Source organism: Malaclemys terrapin, chromosome 19 (genome assembly GCF_027887155.1).
Source record: "Malaclemys terrapin pileata isolate rMalTer1 chromosome 19, rMalTer1.hap1, whole genome shotgun sequence".
Taxonomy (NCBI): domain Eukaryota; kingdom Metazoa; phylum Chordata; order Testudines; family Emydidae; genus Malaclemys; species Malaclemys terrapin.
The window spans coordinates 6,719,029-6,735,908 of NC_071523.1; the positions used below are offsets into that span (position 1 = coordinate 6,719,029).

Sequence of the window (16,880 nt, forward strand, 5' to 3'; positions counted from 1 at the left end):
CCACCTCCAATTAATAATAATCCCGAGCTCTTATTTAGCACTTCCCTTCAGAAGCTCTCAAAGTGCTTCGCAAAGGAGCGTGGGATCATTAACCCCATTTTACAGATGGGAAAACTGAGGTACGGGGAGGTGAAGCGTCTTGCCCCAGGTCACCCAGCAGGTCAGGGACAGAGCCGGGAATAGAATCTAGGTGGCCCAGTGCTCCATTCACATCCAAACATTTGCCTGTGTTTTTTGTAAGCAGTTACTAGCCCAGTGACTGCGGTGGGCCACTCCAGCACTGCACCCAGTTCCGTTGGTGCATGCAGTGTTGTGCTACGGCAGCCATGGTTGTTTCCATTACCATGCTGCCTAACCGGGTTTGCTCTAGTGCATTGTGGGAAATTGGGGCCAGCTATTCCGGGGTCAGCAACTTTTCAGAAGTGGGGTGCCGAGTCTTCATTTATTCACTCTGATTTAAGGTTTCGCGTGCCGGTAATACATTTTAACGTTTTTAGAAGGTCTCTTTCTAGAAGTCTATAATATATAACTAAACTATTGTTGTATGTAAAGTAAATAAGGTTTTTAAAATGTTTAAGAAGCTTCATTTAAAATTAAATTAAAATGCAGAGCCCCCCGGACCGGTGGCCAGGACCCGGGCAGTGGGAGTGCCACTGAAAATCAGCTCGTGTGCCGCCTTCGGCACGCGTGCCATAGGTTGCCTACCCCTGTCCCAGTGCCTCAGTAGGGGATCGATCGCTCGGCGTGGAACCAGCAGCGCCTAGGGCAATGCATTCTGGGATGTCCTACCGTGCAGAACTGGCAGGATTGGCGAAAGCAGCTGCGCGATATGAATGGGCGTGGAGAGTCCTGTCCACCCAGCAAAGAGACCCCACTCGCTGGCTCCAGGAGTTCCCACCGTGCAGGGTGCAGGAACCTACCATCTTTAGAGCCAGCCGGGCCAGACTCCGGCATGGATAGGGCCTGCGCAAAGCAGCCTCTGTGACACTTTTGTGGTGCTCCCCAGGAGGCAGGAGCTGGCAACTTCCATGGCCGCTCTGAGCCCCTGCTGCCCTAGGGGACCATTGAGGTAGACGCCCCATCCGGCTTTGGTGCCGGAGCTCCCTCCGTGCACCCTGCGTTACGGGCCCTTTAGCACCTGCCCTGTGATAACGTGCTCTGCGGTGACACCCCCTCTGAACCCTCCTCTTTCGTCCTCTCCCCGCAGCAAACCTTTGAGGCCCACCCGGACGAGGAAGCCAGCGTGACACACATGATCAAGGCGGGCAGCGGCGTCTGGATGGCCTTCTCCTCGGGATCCTCCATTCGCCTCTTTCACACCGAGACCCTGGAGCATCTGCAGGAGATTAACATAGCCACGCGGACCACCTTCGTCCTGCCAGGTAGGGGAGCGGGGGAGGGCTGGGCTGTTTGTTAGGGGGCCAGGAGCCAGCTGTTCTCAGGGAGGTGTGGGTTTGACCACCTCCAGCCTCTTCATCCCAGTGTGCAGGCTGGGGGTCCCCTTGTGTCTGGGTTGAGGGAGGTGCTTTAGCACCCGTGGGGTCCAGCTGCAGGGGTCAGGCCGGCTTCGTCGTAGCCACGGGGTGGGCGTGACTGCGGGGAGATGTCGTGGGGAGGAGGTGAGTTTGCTGGGGTCTGCAAAGCCAATCTTTGGGGAAAGACCCGTTCTTCCTCCCTGCGAACCAGCAAAGAAAATCAGCCCTGAAACCATTAGTGCCAAGAACGTGTTCTCCCCCACCCTGATCAGGGGAGTAGAGCTTCCGCGGTGTTCATGCCACTCCCAAGACATCCATCGTCTCTCTCTGGAGAGAGCACTTCCTGCCTACGAGCAGCAGGGGGCACTGTTCTGAGCAAGTTGGCTGGATTTTTCTGTCGGCTTCAGATTCTCTTTTCACTCCCTTGTTTATTGCCAGGAACCCATGGCCCCACGGGAACGTCACGGTTGTTGCTATGCTGTGCCTGAACTCTGATCCTCCTGTTAGCCGTGTAGGGGCTTATGACCCACAGTTCAGCAGTTCTGATACTAACCACTAGGGAGCAGTGGTGCGCACACACCAGTTTGTTGCACTCTAGACCCTTTCTGCTTTACGCCTCCTCTCCACTTCCCTTTCTCCACATGGTCGGTTCCCATTCCAAACTCTCCTCCATCCTGTCCGGGGGCGTGCACAGGAATCAAAATTTGGCTGCTTTTGGAGGGGCATTTTCTGTGCCCCCCGCAGCTGGAGAAACTCGCTACTGCCCCCCGCGTGGTCAGAGGAGTTGGTTCACCCCGGGGCTGGTGGAGCTGTCATCTCTCGCCAGAGCTCCCTGTCCCTGCCCTGGCCCCAGAGGAGTTCTGTGCTCCCACTGATTAGGGGGGCCCTGTGCCCCTGCTTGCCCCCCTCCCCTTGCGCATGCCCCTGTGGGGGTTAACGGGTCCGGTAACACCTCCTACAGTTGAGCTAGCTGCTGTGTTTGAACCAACACTGCTTTGTACAGATGGCCAGACGCTGCCTGAGTCAAACCCCTCCAGCGGGGCCAGGTTATCTTACCAGTGTAGCTGCAGGCTGGAGAGGAGTTTGCCTTCTCCGCCTCCACATCCCACCCATGCTATCACCAGGACGTGTGCTGGAAATGAGGCAGATTTTGCATGAGGATCAGCATATCGGTAGCTTGTCGTGGCAGGGGGGTGAAGATCTGCAGAGAAGCGACCCCCCCCCCCCCCCCCGCCCCTGCTCTTCTTTGTGAGCGTCCCGTTCGTGCAGGACACACACGGCAGATGGGCCAAACTCACCCTCCCTGGGGAGAATGGGGGAACATTTACCCCTTGAAATAAACAACCCCCTGCATTCAGAGGGAAAAGCCGTTTGGCAGCTTCTCTATCCCGAGCCCTGCCTCGGCCCTGAAGCAGTGCTGGGAAGGGGCCGTGTTTATTGTGTGGCCCGGACACGCTGCAGAACTTGAGCTAATTGCCCGGCGAATGGAGCCAGATGGGCTGTGACTGCTGCGGTGGGAAACGGCCTTTGTCTGATGCCTGCATATGCTGCTGCGACGAGGAAGCATCTTTCTTGCCACGTGTTGGCTGGGATCTTAGCTGGTGATTCGAAAAGCTGTTCCCCGCTTTACCAGCGGCCTGACAGATGAGGCCTCTTTCTGGACTGACACCTACGGCTGTTGTCCCCCTCTGCCTCCTCCCCAGCCGCTGCTGGATGCCTGCGGAGTATTTATTGCCTGCTTTGCTGGAGGGCAGAGGGCGGGAAGGGTGAATGGAGAGGGGAGGGGGAAAGTGGGGCGTAGGAGATGGGGGGAGAAATCCCCCCCTTCTGAGCATGGATCCTTGTTGCCCATGCTCACCCTTGCAAAGTGGGGAGGGATAGCTCAGTGGTTTGAGCATTGGCCTGCTAAACCTAGGGTTGTGAGTTCAATCCTTGAGGGGGCCGTTTAGGGAACTGGGGCAAAAATCTGTCTGGGGATTGGTCCTGCTTTGAGCAGGGGGTTGGACTAGATGACCTCCTGAGGTCCCTTCCAACCCTGATATTCTATGAAAGCACTGGGGGGCAGGAGGAGGAGAAGACTGTGTTAAAACGACAGGCCTGGCCCTTTAAATTTCGTCTACCCCTTCTCTCCTCTTACCGTTCAAACAGCAACTCAGGGAGCTGCCTGTGGGGTGGATTCTCTAGGGCCAGGATTGCACCCCAGCAAGGGACTGTCTGAAAAGGGGCCTGGTCCTCCAGATTAGAATGACCGGAGCGATCCTTCGTGTGGTGCAGCTGCCCATCCCTCGTCTGCCTTTCCTCGGGGAGGGGGTTGTTCTGTCTCTGGTCCCTGCCCCCCAGCAGCACGTCTGTGCGGGAACAACCTTTCACTGTACGCTCTCTCCCTAGAGCCGGGGTCAGCAGCTAACCAGAGAGGGGGACTCGGGGCCATTTATCCCCCAAGCCCACAGCAGCGTTAGGATTCTCGGCAAGTCCTCTAGCCTTAGAAGGCAAGATGATCCCAAATGCCTGTCCTGACTGATACAAGGGGGTAGCCCTGTGGTCGAAGCACAGAACTAGGAGGCTGGAAACGGGTACTGACCCTAGCTCTGACATGTCTCCCTCTGAGTGACCTGCTCCAAGCCACAAACGCCCTGCCTTGGCTTCTCCTGTTATAAAATGGGAATGGCACTTATTTGCTGCCCCCTCGGAGCTGGTGTGAGGCTGCGGATTTGCAGGAAGCTGTTGAAGAACTGCGGTGCTAGTGCCCGCCGGTCGGGGGGGTGTCACTGTTCAGCTGCCCTTGGTTTTCCCTGGTCCAGCGGCCCCAACCTTGCATTCTAGGAAAGGCTCCATTGCAAAGCCCCACCCGTCTGCTGCACACAAACTCTGCATTCCTTGCGGTGTTAGTGACTCTGCGGAGCAGATGCGGCTTCAGTCCGATTCAGGAGACTCCGGTTCTATGTCCCAGCTCGGCCATTTATTTACGGTGCGACCTTGAGTGTTTAGGGAACGTTTCCCGTGCCTCAGTTTCCCCTGCTTAAAAATAGGACTCGTGGTCCTTCTCCACCTTTGTCAAGTGCTTTGAGGTCTGTGGAGGAGGGAGGTGTTATGACAAGCATAGCTTCCTTTGTTTCGGCTTTGTTAAACGCTCTGCTGTTGTCAGTGTCAATGTGGCCTAATTACTTCACTCGGTCGCATTTAAAATTGATGAAGACGCTGGCGATGCCAAACGCCTGCCCTGCGGAAGGCTGTTCAGCGCAGAGGGAAATGATTTGTGGGCTGTGTCAGGGTCCCGGTGGAACCGCCCTCACTTCTTGGCAGCCTCCGCAGAGCAGTCAAGTCGTGCACAGTCATCCACTGATCTCCAGCCTCATCCCGAAAGAGAGCCGGTCCCCTCCATGTCGGGGTGAGGCACATCGGGAGGGCAGCCGGGGGGAAAGTTGGTCTGGTCCCTGCTCAAGACATGCAGAACTTGAGTCTCTTTGGTTGTCAGACTGGCATCTTTTGTGAGCGCACAATTCTCATGCACTGTTAAAAAGCCACAGACCAAGTCCTAGTATTTGGCTGCCCGGGAAAATTGCACCAGTGTCATAACATTGGTACAGTTGCACTGGTGAAAACCTCTAGTGCAGACCCCCTACCCTGGTGCAAACTGGAATTTGCACCAGGGCCTGTCACATTAGTTAGTGCCTGCCACAGTTTTGCACTGCTGCAGTGGACACACATTAGAAGTTTGCGCAGTGCTGTTAACTACAGCAGTGTGCAAAATTTCCCTAATCTAGACAAGGCACTAGATCTTAAAATCCTTTACTGATCCCTCCCGGAGAAAGTTCTACCCAGAGATCCCCTCTTCTGCGTTCTCATCCGTTTGCTATCGTTTTACTACCAGGGTCGTCCGCATAGAACAGGATCTCTCGCTTCTCCCCAGCTCATCTGGCAATTCTTTCAGTTTTCTCCCACCCCTCTCCAAATTGCAAACGTATGTTTGTGCCGTCGGTTGTTTTCAAGGCAACCGATTGCGATTTTGCAAAAACTAACCACGTCTAATGGGCTGATGAGAAGTCAGGAGCTGGTGAACTCTGTGGAAACAAAGATCCTGTTGTCATGCGAATGCTTTTCAGTGCTAAAGGGTTTCTTTTAGTAGGCTGCAAGGATGAGAAATGCAGTCTGGGGGGATTGACTCCCAAACAGAGGCTATTGTGAGCTCTCCGCCCCTGAGAGCAAAGTTCTGTATTTATCCACAGAATAGCGATAGGTCGTGTCCTCCCCTTCCACCCCCACCCCCCCGCTAACCATCCTGACCTGGAAGGACTTGAGCTCCTGGAAGGATGAGAGGTTTATGCCCCATTCATCCCTTGGCCTCTGCTGAGACTAACAAGGAGGGGCAGTTTCTGATTTAATAATTCTCGTGGATTGAGCCTCTAGGGCTCAGATACTGCAGCTATAGAAAATCCGAAAATAGAATCAAAGCTGGCTTTTAAGGCCTTTTCTACGTGGGGGGTTTGCCCAGATTCCAGCCCCCGGCACCATGGCACTAATGCAGACGCTTAGTGCAGCGAGGGTAAAACTGCTCGAAGCTGCTGTCTTGCACTGATCCAGCTCCGGGAATGTCTGAACCGTAATCGCGGGCTGTGAAGAGCTGTGGCCCCACCCCTCACTCCAGCAATGAACAGGAGTAATTGTTTAATTAGTAATAAAGGCAGTAGTTGTGTAAGTGGGTGTCTTTTTTTTTTTTTTTTTTTTTTTTTTTAAGGGCATGATAAAAAATTGATCACTTCCTTTTCTTCCTGGGAGAGTGAGTGTTTTGGCATTAATGCATTTTTGAACTTAAGCTCCCTCATCCTTTTTAACCAGACAGGTCATTAATAAAGTCTTCGTGGAGAGCCCCGGCTTTCTCACGTTGTAGCTCTGCAGATATATTGCTTCGGTGAATCCAACGCCGCAGTGTTAAGTCGCAGTGATAAAATATTTATTTGCCATTAGAAATCTTACTCTTTTTTGATGTCTTGCTTTTCCTTTCTTGGCGCGGGAGGGGGAGCCCAGCAAAAGAGCCCTGAGGAGTTAAGGATCTTATTAATGGGATTGGCGTAACGGTGGTGCCAAGAGGTCTCACCGGAGATTGGGGCTCCGTTGTCCTAGGTACAGCATAGACGCTTAGGCGTTGTCTGCACGAGCAAGTGGAACCTTTTTAAACTATACCAGTATAGTTCAAGCAGGTCCATCCCCAGTGTGGACACAATTATACTGATATTGCTAATTCCCAAACAGGAAGGGGGGATAAGATGTAACCGTTTACTACTAAGCCCTAGCTCTCATCTAGCACTGCTCATCAGCAGACCTCAGAGCCCCAGGTCAGTACCATTATCTCCATTTTACAGATGGGGAAACTGAGGCACAGGGGGGGGGGAGAGTGAGTTGCCCAGGCCAGCGGCAGAGCCGGGAATAGATCTGAGTCCTAGTCCAGTGCTTTAGCCACTGGGCCACACTGTCACCGCTGTATCACTGTAACTATGTCCACGCTCAGGTTGGTAACTGTCTCTTCTGGTAGAACTATTACAGTGACGAAGAACGATCAGACCCCTAACCAGAATAGTGGCCTCGCTTGGCTGCCTTTGCCCCAGAGAGCTTACAGTCTAAATAGACCAGATGAACAAAGGGTGCCAGGGGATGCTGAGGCTCAGGGACACAGCTCTCATGTCTCCTTCTGCTGCCACTCCTTGTTTCGTTCTGTTTTTTTTTTTTACTGTTCGATTAGGTGATGCGGTTTAATTGCGAACTAGCTCCTAGAGGGGTGGGGAGGGAGACGATCATGGATTGGGCATGGTGGGAGCCTAGCAGGAGGCGGGGAGCAGGGAACGGTGGACAACCATTGGCGCGAATGTGTCCTGGGAACAGTCCCCGCGAGGCAGGGGGCAGGGGAGGCTGGGGGCCGAGCCTTCAGCCCCGAGCCAGGGTGGGGGAGGGCAGGAGGCGCAGCTGGAGGAGGCGGCTGCTTGGGGGGAGTCGGAGCAGCTGCCCTTCTCCTGCGGTGCTTGGGAATGGTGGGTGGCCACCTCCTGCTCTGGTGTCCTCCCGCAGTTCAGCGGGGCTGCCTGCTCCTCCCTAGCCCCGTTGCTACTGCACGTAGCCGGGGGCCTTGGTCCCTGCTGGTGCTCCTGTGCCCAGTGCATACTTGGGGGCGGGGGTGGGGGGGGGGTTTCCCTGGTGTAGCCGGGCCGGGGGGACCCCCAGTGTGGGAGGTGTCAGTGGGGTCTGGCTGCATGAGGGGTTAGCACTCATTTAGCTACAGCCAGTGCTAATCCCCCTGGCCTAGACCAGCCTCTGGACACTGCTCCACCCCCGCCCCTCCTTATACCTGGGAGGGCTTCTCTTCCTGCCCCCTCTGTTCACGGTGACGGGGGGGGGGGTTGCCTCTCTCTGGCACCCAGGGGAGAGGGTCCCGGAGAGGACCGTGTAGAAGAAGTGGGTGTGGCTCAGCCCAGCTCAAGTGGCAGAGCCGAGGGTGGAATCCAGGTACATGTTGCTCCCTGGTTGCAGGAAGCCGGTAGCTGCTTTTCAACTGGAGACGACGTAGGCGGGGATGTCCATCTAGATCAGTGGTTCTGAAAACTTTTGTCCTGGTGACCCCTTTCAAACAGCATGTCTGAGTGCGACCCCCCCCCCTTATAAATTAAAAACACTTTTTAATCTATTTAATACCATTATAAATGCTGGAGGGAAATTGGGGTTTGGGGTGGAGGCTGGCAGCTCGCGACCCCCCCCATGTAATAACTTGCCATGGTTAATTCATTTCTCCCAAAGCCTCTTCCACGTTCCAGCCATGCAAGGCCCCTGGTGTGGAGCCGCTAGGGGGTCACAATCCTTTGCCTGCTCCATGCTTCCTTCCTGGGCAAACAGACATGAACTACTGACAATCGAGGGACAAAGCATCGGCTCCAGCTTGGGTCTGAAGAGGCGGGCTCCACCCAGGGCTCGGGACGCCTTTGTGGCCTCGCTTATCCTCTGCCAGTCAGCCAGTGCCCTTGGCTCTAGCAGAGTTAGCTCCCGGCTCCAGGAGCAGCAGTAGCAGCGGCATGGGCAGGGGGAAGGAAAAAGACATTGGGTAGCACCCATAATCCTTCTCCCTCCCTCCACCCCGCATCCTGCAACCGGCATTTTCTTCTCTCTGGTGGGAGCTGTCCTCACTGGGGACAGGGCAGGGTGTCCGCTGGCATCCTTGCACCCGCACTAATAGCAGGGGGGCATTGAGATACGAAGCAGCTGTTTTGCTCAGCTGGGATAACAGCACCCCTCTGCTTCAGGGCCATTCCCACCTCCCCTCCCATGCATGTGGACAAGGGGGATCCAGTGGACATCATGAACGTGGACTTTCAGAAAGCCTCTGACAAGGTCCCTCGCCAAAGGCTCTTAAGCAAACCAAGCAGTGTCTTAACGAGTCATGGATCGGTGGAAGGTTAAGACAGGAAACAAAGGGTAGGAATAAAGATCCGTTTTCAGGCTGGAGAGAGGAGATCCCCAGGGGTCTGTACTGGGACCGGTGCTGTTCAACATATTCACAAATGATCTGGAAAAAGCGGTTAGCAGTGAGGTGGCAAAAGTTTGCAGATGATACAAAATTACTCAAGATAATTAAGACCAAAATGGACCGCGAGGAATCACAGATCTCACAAAACTGGGTGACTGGGCAACAACATGGCAGAAGAAATTCAGTGTTGATAAATGCGAAGTAATGCACATTGGAAAACACAATCCCAACTATCCATACAAAATGCTGGGGTCTAAACTAGCTGTTACCACTCAAGAAAAAGATCTTGGAGTCATTGTGGAGAGTTCTCTGAAAACATCCACTCAATGTGCAGCGGCAGGCAAGTGCGAACAGAATGTTAGGAACCATGAGGAAAGGGATAGATAATAAGACAGTAAATATCCTAATGCCTCCATATAAATCCATGCTACGCCCATCCCTTCAATACTGCGGGCAGTTCTGGTCGCCCCATCTCAAAAAAGATCTATTAGAACTGGAAAAGGTATAGAGGAGGACAACAAAAATGATTAAGGGTCTGGAACTGCTTCCAGCTGAGAAGAGATTAAAAAGTCTGGGACTGTTTAGCTTGGAAAAGAGCCAGCTAAGGGGGGTTGTGATAGAGGGCTGTAAAGTCATGAATGGTGTGGAGGAAGTATGATTTACCCCTTCTCATAACATGAGAACTAGGGGTCACTCCATGAAATGACTAGGCAGCAGGTTTCAAACAAACAAACGGCAGTACTTCTTCACACCACGCACCGTCAGCCTGTGGAACGTGTTGCCAGGGGGTGTTGTGAAGGCCAGAACTATAGTTGGGTTCAAAAAAAAGAACTAGGTAAGTACATGGAGGATCGGTCCACTGATGGCGATTAGCCAAGATGGGCAGGGCGGCAACCCCGTGATCTGGGCATTCCTAAGTCTCTGACGGCCAGAAGCGGGGACTGGATGACGGGATGGATCAGTTGATAATTGCCCTGTTCTGTTCATTGCCTCTGAAGCACCTGGCATTGGCCACTGTCAGAAGACAGGACACTGGGCTACATGGACCTTTGGTCTGATCCAGTATGGCCGTTCTTCCCCCCACCCCCAAGACCTGAGACGCAGCCTGCAACCTCCTCCCCAGGCCCTGGAGTGAGGCGGGGGTAGTGAGACGGGCAGCGGAGTGATTCCTGTGAGGCACCCTCTCCTGGGCCGAGAGAAAGGGGGACATGTCGTATTTCCCCAGGAGACTCTCCCTCACAAGCACGGGGACCCTGGTTGGCTTGTACATCCCAGCACTGTGCACTAAACATCCCGCTCATCATTCGTCCTGCCCTGCGGGGTGACTTGCCGGAGCCCTGCCCCCCCACGTGTGTGATATGAGCCAGCCCCCCCCCCTCGCCCCTCCGTGCAGTGATCGCATAGGGTGAATTTTTACCAGCCGGACCGGGCCCCGGGTGGGGCGGAGAAATCTTCCTCCGTTTGGGTTCCCCTATGGCGTCTCGTCCTGCCACCTATCCCTCTTTCTGCTAGGGCCTCCTCCCCTGCCCTCCCCTCCAAACTCCCATCCTTCCTCAGGTGTGTCAGCACTGGAGAGAGGAGACAGGCATCCTCGCTGAGCCGCCCGCTCCCCTTTCCTTGTTCTCCCGAACGTTGCCGCTAAAGTGAAAAGACAGCGCAGCGCTGCTCATGCGGGAAGAACTAATCTGGACTGACATCAAAAACATGTTAATTCATGGCAGCGAATTATCCGTCTCATTGTCCGTGCCTAGAAACAACAGGGTATTCTGTTCTTGCAAAGGAGAGGCACTCATGCATTCAGAATGTAAAACATGGCTCTGGAATCGCGCCTTCAAAGCGGTGCCAGGAGATTGCCAGCGCCCGGCACCGGGGCCCTCGCCACGCGCTGCATTCTGGTGTCTGCTAGCCCCAGCTGTTCGGCAGAGCCATGGTTGGGCCAGGGCGCTGGGTGGGCGCAGGCGGTGCTCTGCTTTCCCCGCCGTCCCTTGTTCCGTTTCCGCATCCCCTGCTGCTGCCGTGTACTGCCGGGTCCTTAGCCCCTCTCGTGCCAATCCCCTTTTGCCTGATGGAAGGCTGCTCACCAGTGTGTAGGAATCTGGCTTCCTGTCGACCCTAGTCCTGTGGCACCAGACAGTGCCCCTTGGCATCCTGCTGGCTCTCGTCCCCAAGCCCGTGGCCTCTCAAGTTTGCTGCTATCGGAGTGCCCGCAGCCTCTCCCTGGGGCAGATCGACATTCACTCCTTACTCTCTCCCAACAGGCCAGAAGAACGTCCGTGTCACCAGCCTGCTGATCTGCCAGGGGCTCCTGTGGGTTGGCACGGACCAGGGCATCATTGTGTTACTGCCAGTGCCTAGGCTGGAAGGCATCCCCAAAATCACGGGTGAGTCTGCTCTTCTGGTACGTCTCGCCCCTGGGAGTTGGGCAGAGCAGGAGGTTCTCAGCTGGTCCAAGAGGGAGATTGTCCACTCGGCGTTGGTGCTGGTGGACTCCTGCCGAGCTAGGGTTAAGCAGCACCTGGGGGGCTGGTGGAGAATCGCTGGGGGACTGCAGAGATGTTGCGGCTGGCTCCTTCGCACGTCCCGCAGGGCAAGCAAAACGCTAACTGGAATTGGCCTGCTAAACCCAGGGATGTGTGTTCAATCCTTGAGGAGGACATTTGGGGATTGGTCCTGCTTTGAGCAGGGGATTGGACTAGATACCTCCTGAGGTCCCTTCCAACCCTGATAGTCTATTCTATTCTATTTGCAAATGAGGCGAAGGGACCATGGCCCTCCAAGTCCCATGGCATGGCCGTGGCATTTGGACACGTCTCTCCCTTGGATTCCTTCGCAGATCCCAGCCGAGACCAAATGCAGCCCTGGAAATCCAGCCTGTCGTGCTGCGGGGTCTGGGCTAGCACGTCTGTTTTGTCAGCTTGCTTCGCTCGCCCCGGAGCGTGTTTCCACCTTCCCCCCACCCGCCAGCTCACGCCGGGATCTCGCAGCTCAGTGCTGGGGTGGGATGCCTCCCAGAAAAGCCCCAGGCCCCACCGTAGGTGGCGCCGGGGCCTCAAGCAGCACTCCGCGCCGGCGGTAAATCGATGCCCTGACCCGCTGCTAGAGGGCGCTGTGCTGCTGGAAGCGTTGACACGTGCATGGGTCTCAGGACTGGAAGCCCTAAGCGCTGGTTGTTCTGGAATGTCCCATATTTATCCATGTGTTTGCATGACCCCCCCCCCCCCTTCCCAGCACATGGGTGCGCCAGTGCATTTCTGTGCCCTCTTATGGCCCTCAGGCGCACCGTATCCTGGGGTGTTGCTTTGTGTTCAGGGGCACAGTCCCTCCCTGGGCTGAGCCCCGGACAAGCTGAATGGGACCACAGAGGTCTGTTGCCCTGTGGCCCACCCTGGGGTGCTCATGGAGGAGACCTTAATGTGCGTCGTACCTCCCAGCCCCTTCCAGCATGGGACAAGTGGGGCAAAAGGCCAAAATGAAACTCCTTGGGTCCTATCTCAGGCAGCAGCCCCGTGCTCCCTGGCTCAGCCATTGGGAGCCAGGGTCATTCCTCGCTGCACTTGGGGAAGGAGAGGGCATGGTAAACTCCAGGGATGGATTAAAAGGGCTGCACGTCAGGACTGGGCTGCCCTGGTGGAGCTGTGGGTACCCGGGCTGGAAACGCTCTGTATTTCCCCTCTATCTCTCCCCCCTGCCCCTCCACCCCCCAAGCAGATGTTACTAAATGTCAGCAAACAGCCCCACTCGGGCATCATCTGATCCCCGAGAGAGGACGTGTTACCGTCGCTGGCTCAAAACTGTCTCCGTCACGACCACAGCGGGGGGGCTGCTGCGCTTCCCTTTCAGGGCTGGCCGCTGGGACTTCCCAGCATCCCCCCCATTAATAGGAACCTTGAGTCGCAGCGCGGGGGGCCAGGGGGCTCAGCATGTAGTCAGGGAGCTCCAGGGGCCACGAGTGGGAGGGGACTTGGGACCATAGGTAGAATCCAAGGGGGTGGAATGGGAGCCATTGGCTCAGATGGGAAAGGCTGGGTGTGGCATAGCCAGACCCAGCGGGCACACGCAGCACATCGGCCCAGGTCCTCTTCATGATTTCAGTGGAAATGAGGAGGATCTGAGCCGTTGCATGAGCTGCATAGCAGGCCCATGGCACGGAGGGCTGAGCGCACTGGCCCCTGCTCTCCTGGCCGGCGCAGGGTTAACGGCGAAGAGCGGAGAGCTCGGGGCCCGTCTATGCATCTCAGAATAACGTGCTCTAGTTATCGAGGCAGCCGGGAGCCACCGGGACACGGCAGACGAGCCTTGAAATATTTATGAGGCGTGAACTTGATTTGTTTTCTGAAGCGTTTACTGTTAATAAAACCTCTCTCTCGCGCTCTCCTCCCCGCTCCTCTCCCAGGCAAAGGCATGGTCTCTCTGAACGGCCACTGTGGCCCCGTGGAATTCCTGGCCGTGGCCGTCAGCACCCTGGCCCCGGACGTGCTGAAGAACGACAAGGAGGAGGAGGGCGGCCAGGAGGAGAAGCCGGACAGCCCGTCTTCAGAGCCATCTGCCCTTGACAAGCCCCCGGCCAGGGAGATGAGGAAGAAGGGGATCCTCTTGCAGTACCGTCTCCACTCCACCTCCCACCTGCCCGGGCAGCTGCTCTCGGTGAAAGAGGCCCCTCCGGCACCAGGTGGGACCGCCCTGGAGCACAGCGAGGAGGACGGCTCCATCTACGAAATGGCCGACGACCCAGACGTCTGGGTGCGGAGCAGGCCATGCGTCCGGGACGCTCACCGCAAGGAGATCTCCTCGGTGGCCATAATCTCCGGCGGGCGGGGCTATCGGAATTTCAACCCCAGCAGCAAACTGCCGGCCTGCAGCGAGACGGACAGCACTCTTCTCATATGGCAGGTCCCTTTGATGCTATAGCGTCGACAGCATCCGCTACCCACAACGCACCACTTAGGATGGCTAACTCTGGCTCCGGACTCATGCCAAGCCCCATGCGGAGCGGCCTGCACCGGGGAATGCTGGGATTGTATCTGCTACCGTCCCAGGCCGACCTAGGGAATGACTTGCCCGCTGCTCAGGAGGGGGGCAGCCTCTTCCATTTATCAAACAAATGAACACCCCTCCTCACTCCCCTTTTTTTAAAGACTTTTTTCAAATTTATGATGATTTTTCTTGAGAAACCAGCTCGTTTTCTGGGGGGTTCTTTTATCGTTCTGGGGTGTGTCGGGAGCAGCACCCTCCCTGCGGGCTGAGGAGGTTTGCTGAGCTCTTGGGCGCATCCGTGAGCGTCTGTGTGTCTGTGTGAATATATAAATATATAAATCTAATTCTGTATATTATTACGTGTATAAATAAAACCATCTGTATATATTGTGGCATCTGGAGGCGCAGGAATAAAAAGGAGGCGCACATTGCAGCCCGACGGGTACTGTGTTCTCTCGAGCTTTGTCGGCCAGTTCAGCTGGGGTGCCCGGCGGACAACGTGGCGCATGTACCTCTGGGCCCTGGTTTTGAGCTGGGCAGGAAACGGCTTTCCCAGCCACGAGGACTTACACCGTTTCAGAGGTTACCTGCTTTGGCATAGGGACGAACCCCGCAAGCTTTCGACGTTTTCCATGACGAACCAGACGGCTCCCCCTCCTGGAATAGTGGGGGTCGGGCCCTCAGCTGGGATGTGGGAAACCTAATTCTAGGTCACATGAATCCTAGAAGCATGGGGCTGGAAGTGTCCTTGAGAAGTCACCAAGTCCAGGCCCTGCGCTGAGGTACGACCAAAAAAACCTAGACCATCCCTGACAGGTGTTTGTCCAACCTGTGCTTGAAAACCTCCAGTGATGGGGATCCCACAGCCTTCCATGGTAACCTATTCTAGAGCTTAACTACGCTTATACCCCTAATATCTAACCTATATCTCCCCTGCTGCGGATTGAGCCCGTTACTACTTGTCCTACCTTTAGTGGACACGGAGAACGAGTGATCACAGCCCTGTTTATAACAGCCCTTCATGTATTTGAAGACTGTTATTAGGTCTCTGCTCAGTCGTCTTTTCTCAACACTTAACATGCCCAGTGTCCCTAGCCTCTGTTTGTTAGAGGGTGGAGATAGATGGCAGGAGAGAGATCACTTGATCATTACCTATTAGGTTCACTCCCTCTGGGGCACCTGGCATCGGCCACTGTCGGTAGACAGGATACTGGGCTGGATGGACCTTTGGTCTGACCCAGTACGGCCGTTCTTATGGCCTTTTAACCTTTCCCCGTAGGTCAGGTTTTCTAAACGTGATTCTCCCCTTTTCTCCTACATCCCAGGTGAGCGCCATAACCATGGGGCTGCGTGGGCAGGAGGGTGTTTGGAGCCGGAATTCCATTCTGGACAGGAGAGAGCTTCCTGACTAAAGTTCTCTTGAAACCATCTCTGTCGCAGGAAATGTTTTGGGTTTGAGAAACCGGCATTCCATGATGAAGAAACGTTTCATTGAAAAATTCCTGACCAGCTCTAGTCTGGTTGCATTAGGTTTCTGTCAGGCAGGTGCTGAAATTTGTTAAGAGATCCGTCTGTCCTTGTGGTCAGTGACAGCAAAGGCCTGGGCTTAACTAAGCTTGGCCACTAGGTCTCTCTTTATGGCGGAGTTCATTCAAGCTGACTACACTCAAATTACCCATCCACGCTGATGCTGCACTCGTGTGTGGTGCCAGGACTTGGTGGGGGGCATATCCCAGGGAGCGGAGCCGGGAATTTTCCCAGCGAATTGTGGGCGAATTCATCTTGTCTTTCTGGGCGCACGGTGGGAACCGTGGGAAGGCGTTGGAGGAGTTGCAGCACTTGCAGGACACTAGGCTGGGGCCCGCGCTCCAGAGTGGCTGCTTTCAAAACGGCTCCGTTGAGCTCACTTGGGTTTGAGCCTCTAACCCACCTCCGGTGCCAGCCAGCTGGAGTGAAGTGTGTGTGTGTGTGTGTGACTCGAGTGTGTGACAACACGTGAGTGAATTCTGCAGTGAAGACAAGTCCAGCGTGATCACCTTGTCCCCTCAGCCCTGAACAGAGGGGACAAGGCGATGAGGAGAACGCTGGGGGAAGCTTGCTTTGTCGTTGACTCTATTGGCACAGAATTCCAGTCTCCAGGCCTGCCAAGCCGACACCCATCTCATCGGTGCAAATGCTTGAGGCCTAGCTAGGTGCGGCCGTCTCCCTCACAGAGCCCTGCTATGGCTGACGGAGGGTTTCCTTTAGCTCGGACAGCAAGGACCTGCTGTTTCAGAGGCGAAGGCCGTGGGCTGTGTTGTGTGCAGATGACCTGGTCGTCTGCAAAACTGGAAACGGGGAATGGGGGATGATACTAGAGGTTCTCTCTGGGATAAATCCAACCACCTAAGTCCTTGTGGTGACTGGAGATCCCCAGCATGGGCTTTGTGTAAAGAGGGCGGTTGTTACGCTTTTTCTTGCCAAATTCCTACACGTTGGTTGCCTCCATCCCGCCTGTGTGTTTTCCAGCTGGATTGGAATCCTCTTCTGCATGCTCTGTGGCGCCGAACAGCTGTTTTCATGCCGTTCGCTGTTGGCCCCCCTGTTGTGAGTAGTGTGGATGATGGGACGGGCGCCGCTCTGGCTCTGGTGTCTGGGCAGCGAGCTGTTGTGGGAAGTGACGCAGTTCCCTGAGCTTCTGAGAGTTTTGCGTGGCTTGTGTCAGAGCAGTTGGCCCAGGCTTGATCTCTAGCCAGGCCCAAAGATCCGAAAGGCACATGGGGGGAGAAGTCCCACCCCCCCCCCACATAAATGAACGCTTGATGAGAATCCGCGCACAGATGGGAGTAACCTACGTCTTTGTCGCTAATGATGGTGCTAGAATTGGTGCCCTCAGCAGAGATTCTGCGCTGTTGGATGTGCCCACCGGCAATAGCATGGGGAGT

The 16,880-nt window shown here is 55.4% G+C and overlaps 1 protein-coding gene across 4 annotated transcripts in view; it reads left to right on the plus strand.

The window, feature by feature from the left end:
- ARHGEF10L (Rho guanine nucleotide exchange factor 10 like) overlaps nt 1–14,389 on the plus strand; it is a 172,299-nt gene extending 157,910 nt beyond the window's left edge. For all 4 annotated transcript variants that reach the window (XM_054009100.1, XM_054009097.1, XM_054009098.1 and 1 more), the window contains 3 exons: nt 1,208–1,382; nt 11,241–11,363; nt 13,376–14,389. In XM_054009100.1, the coding sequence (XP_053865075.1) occupies nt 1,208–1,382; nt 11,241–11,363; nt 13,376–13,890 (813 nt within the window). In that variant the 3' untranslated portion in view covers nt 13,891–14,389. The remainder of the gene's footprint in view (nt 1–1,207; nt 1,383–11,240; nt 11,364–13,375) is intronic.
- The last annotated feature ends 2,491 nt before the right edge of the window (nt 14,390–16,880 follow it).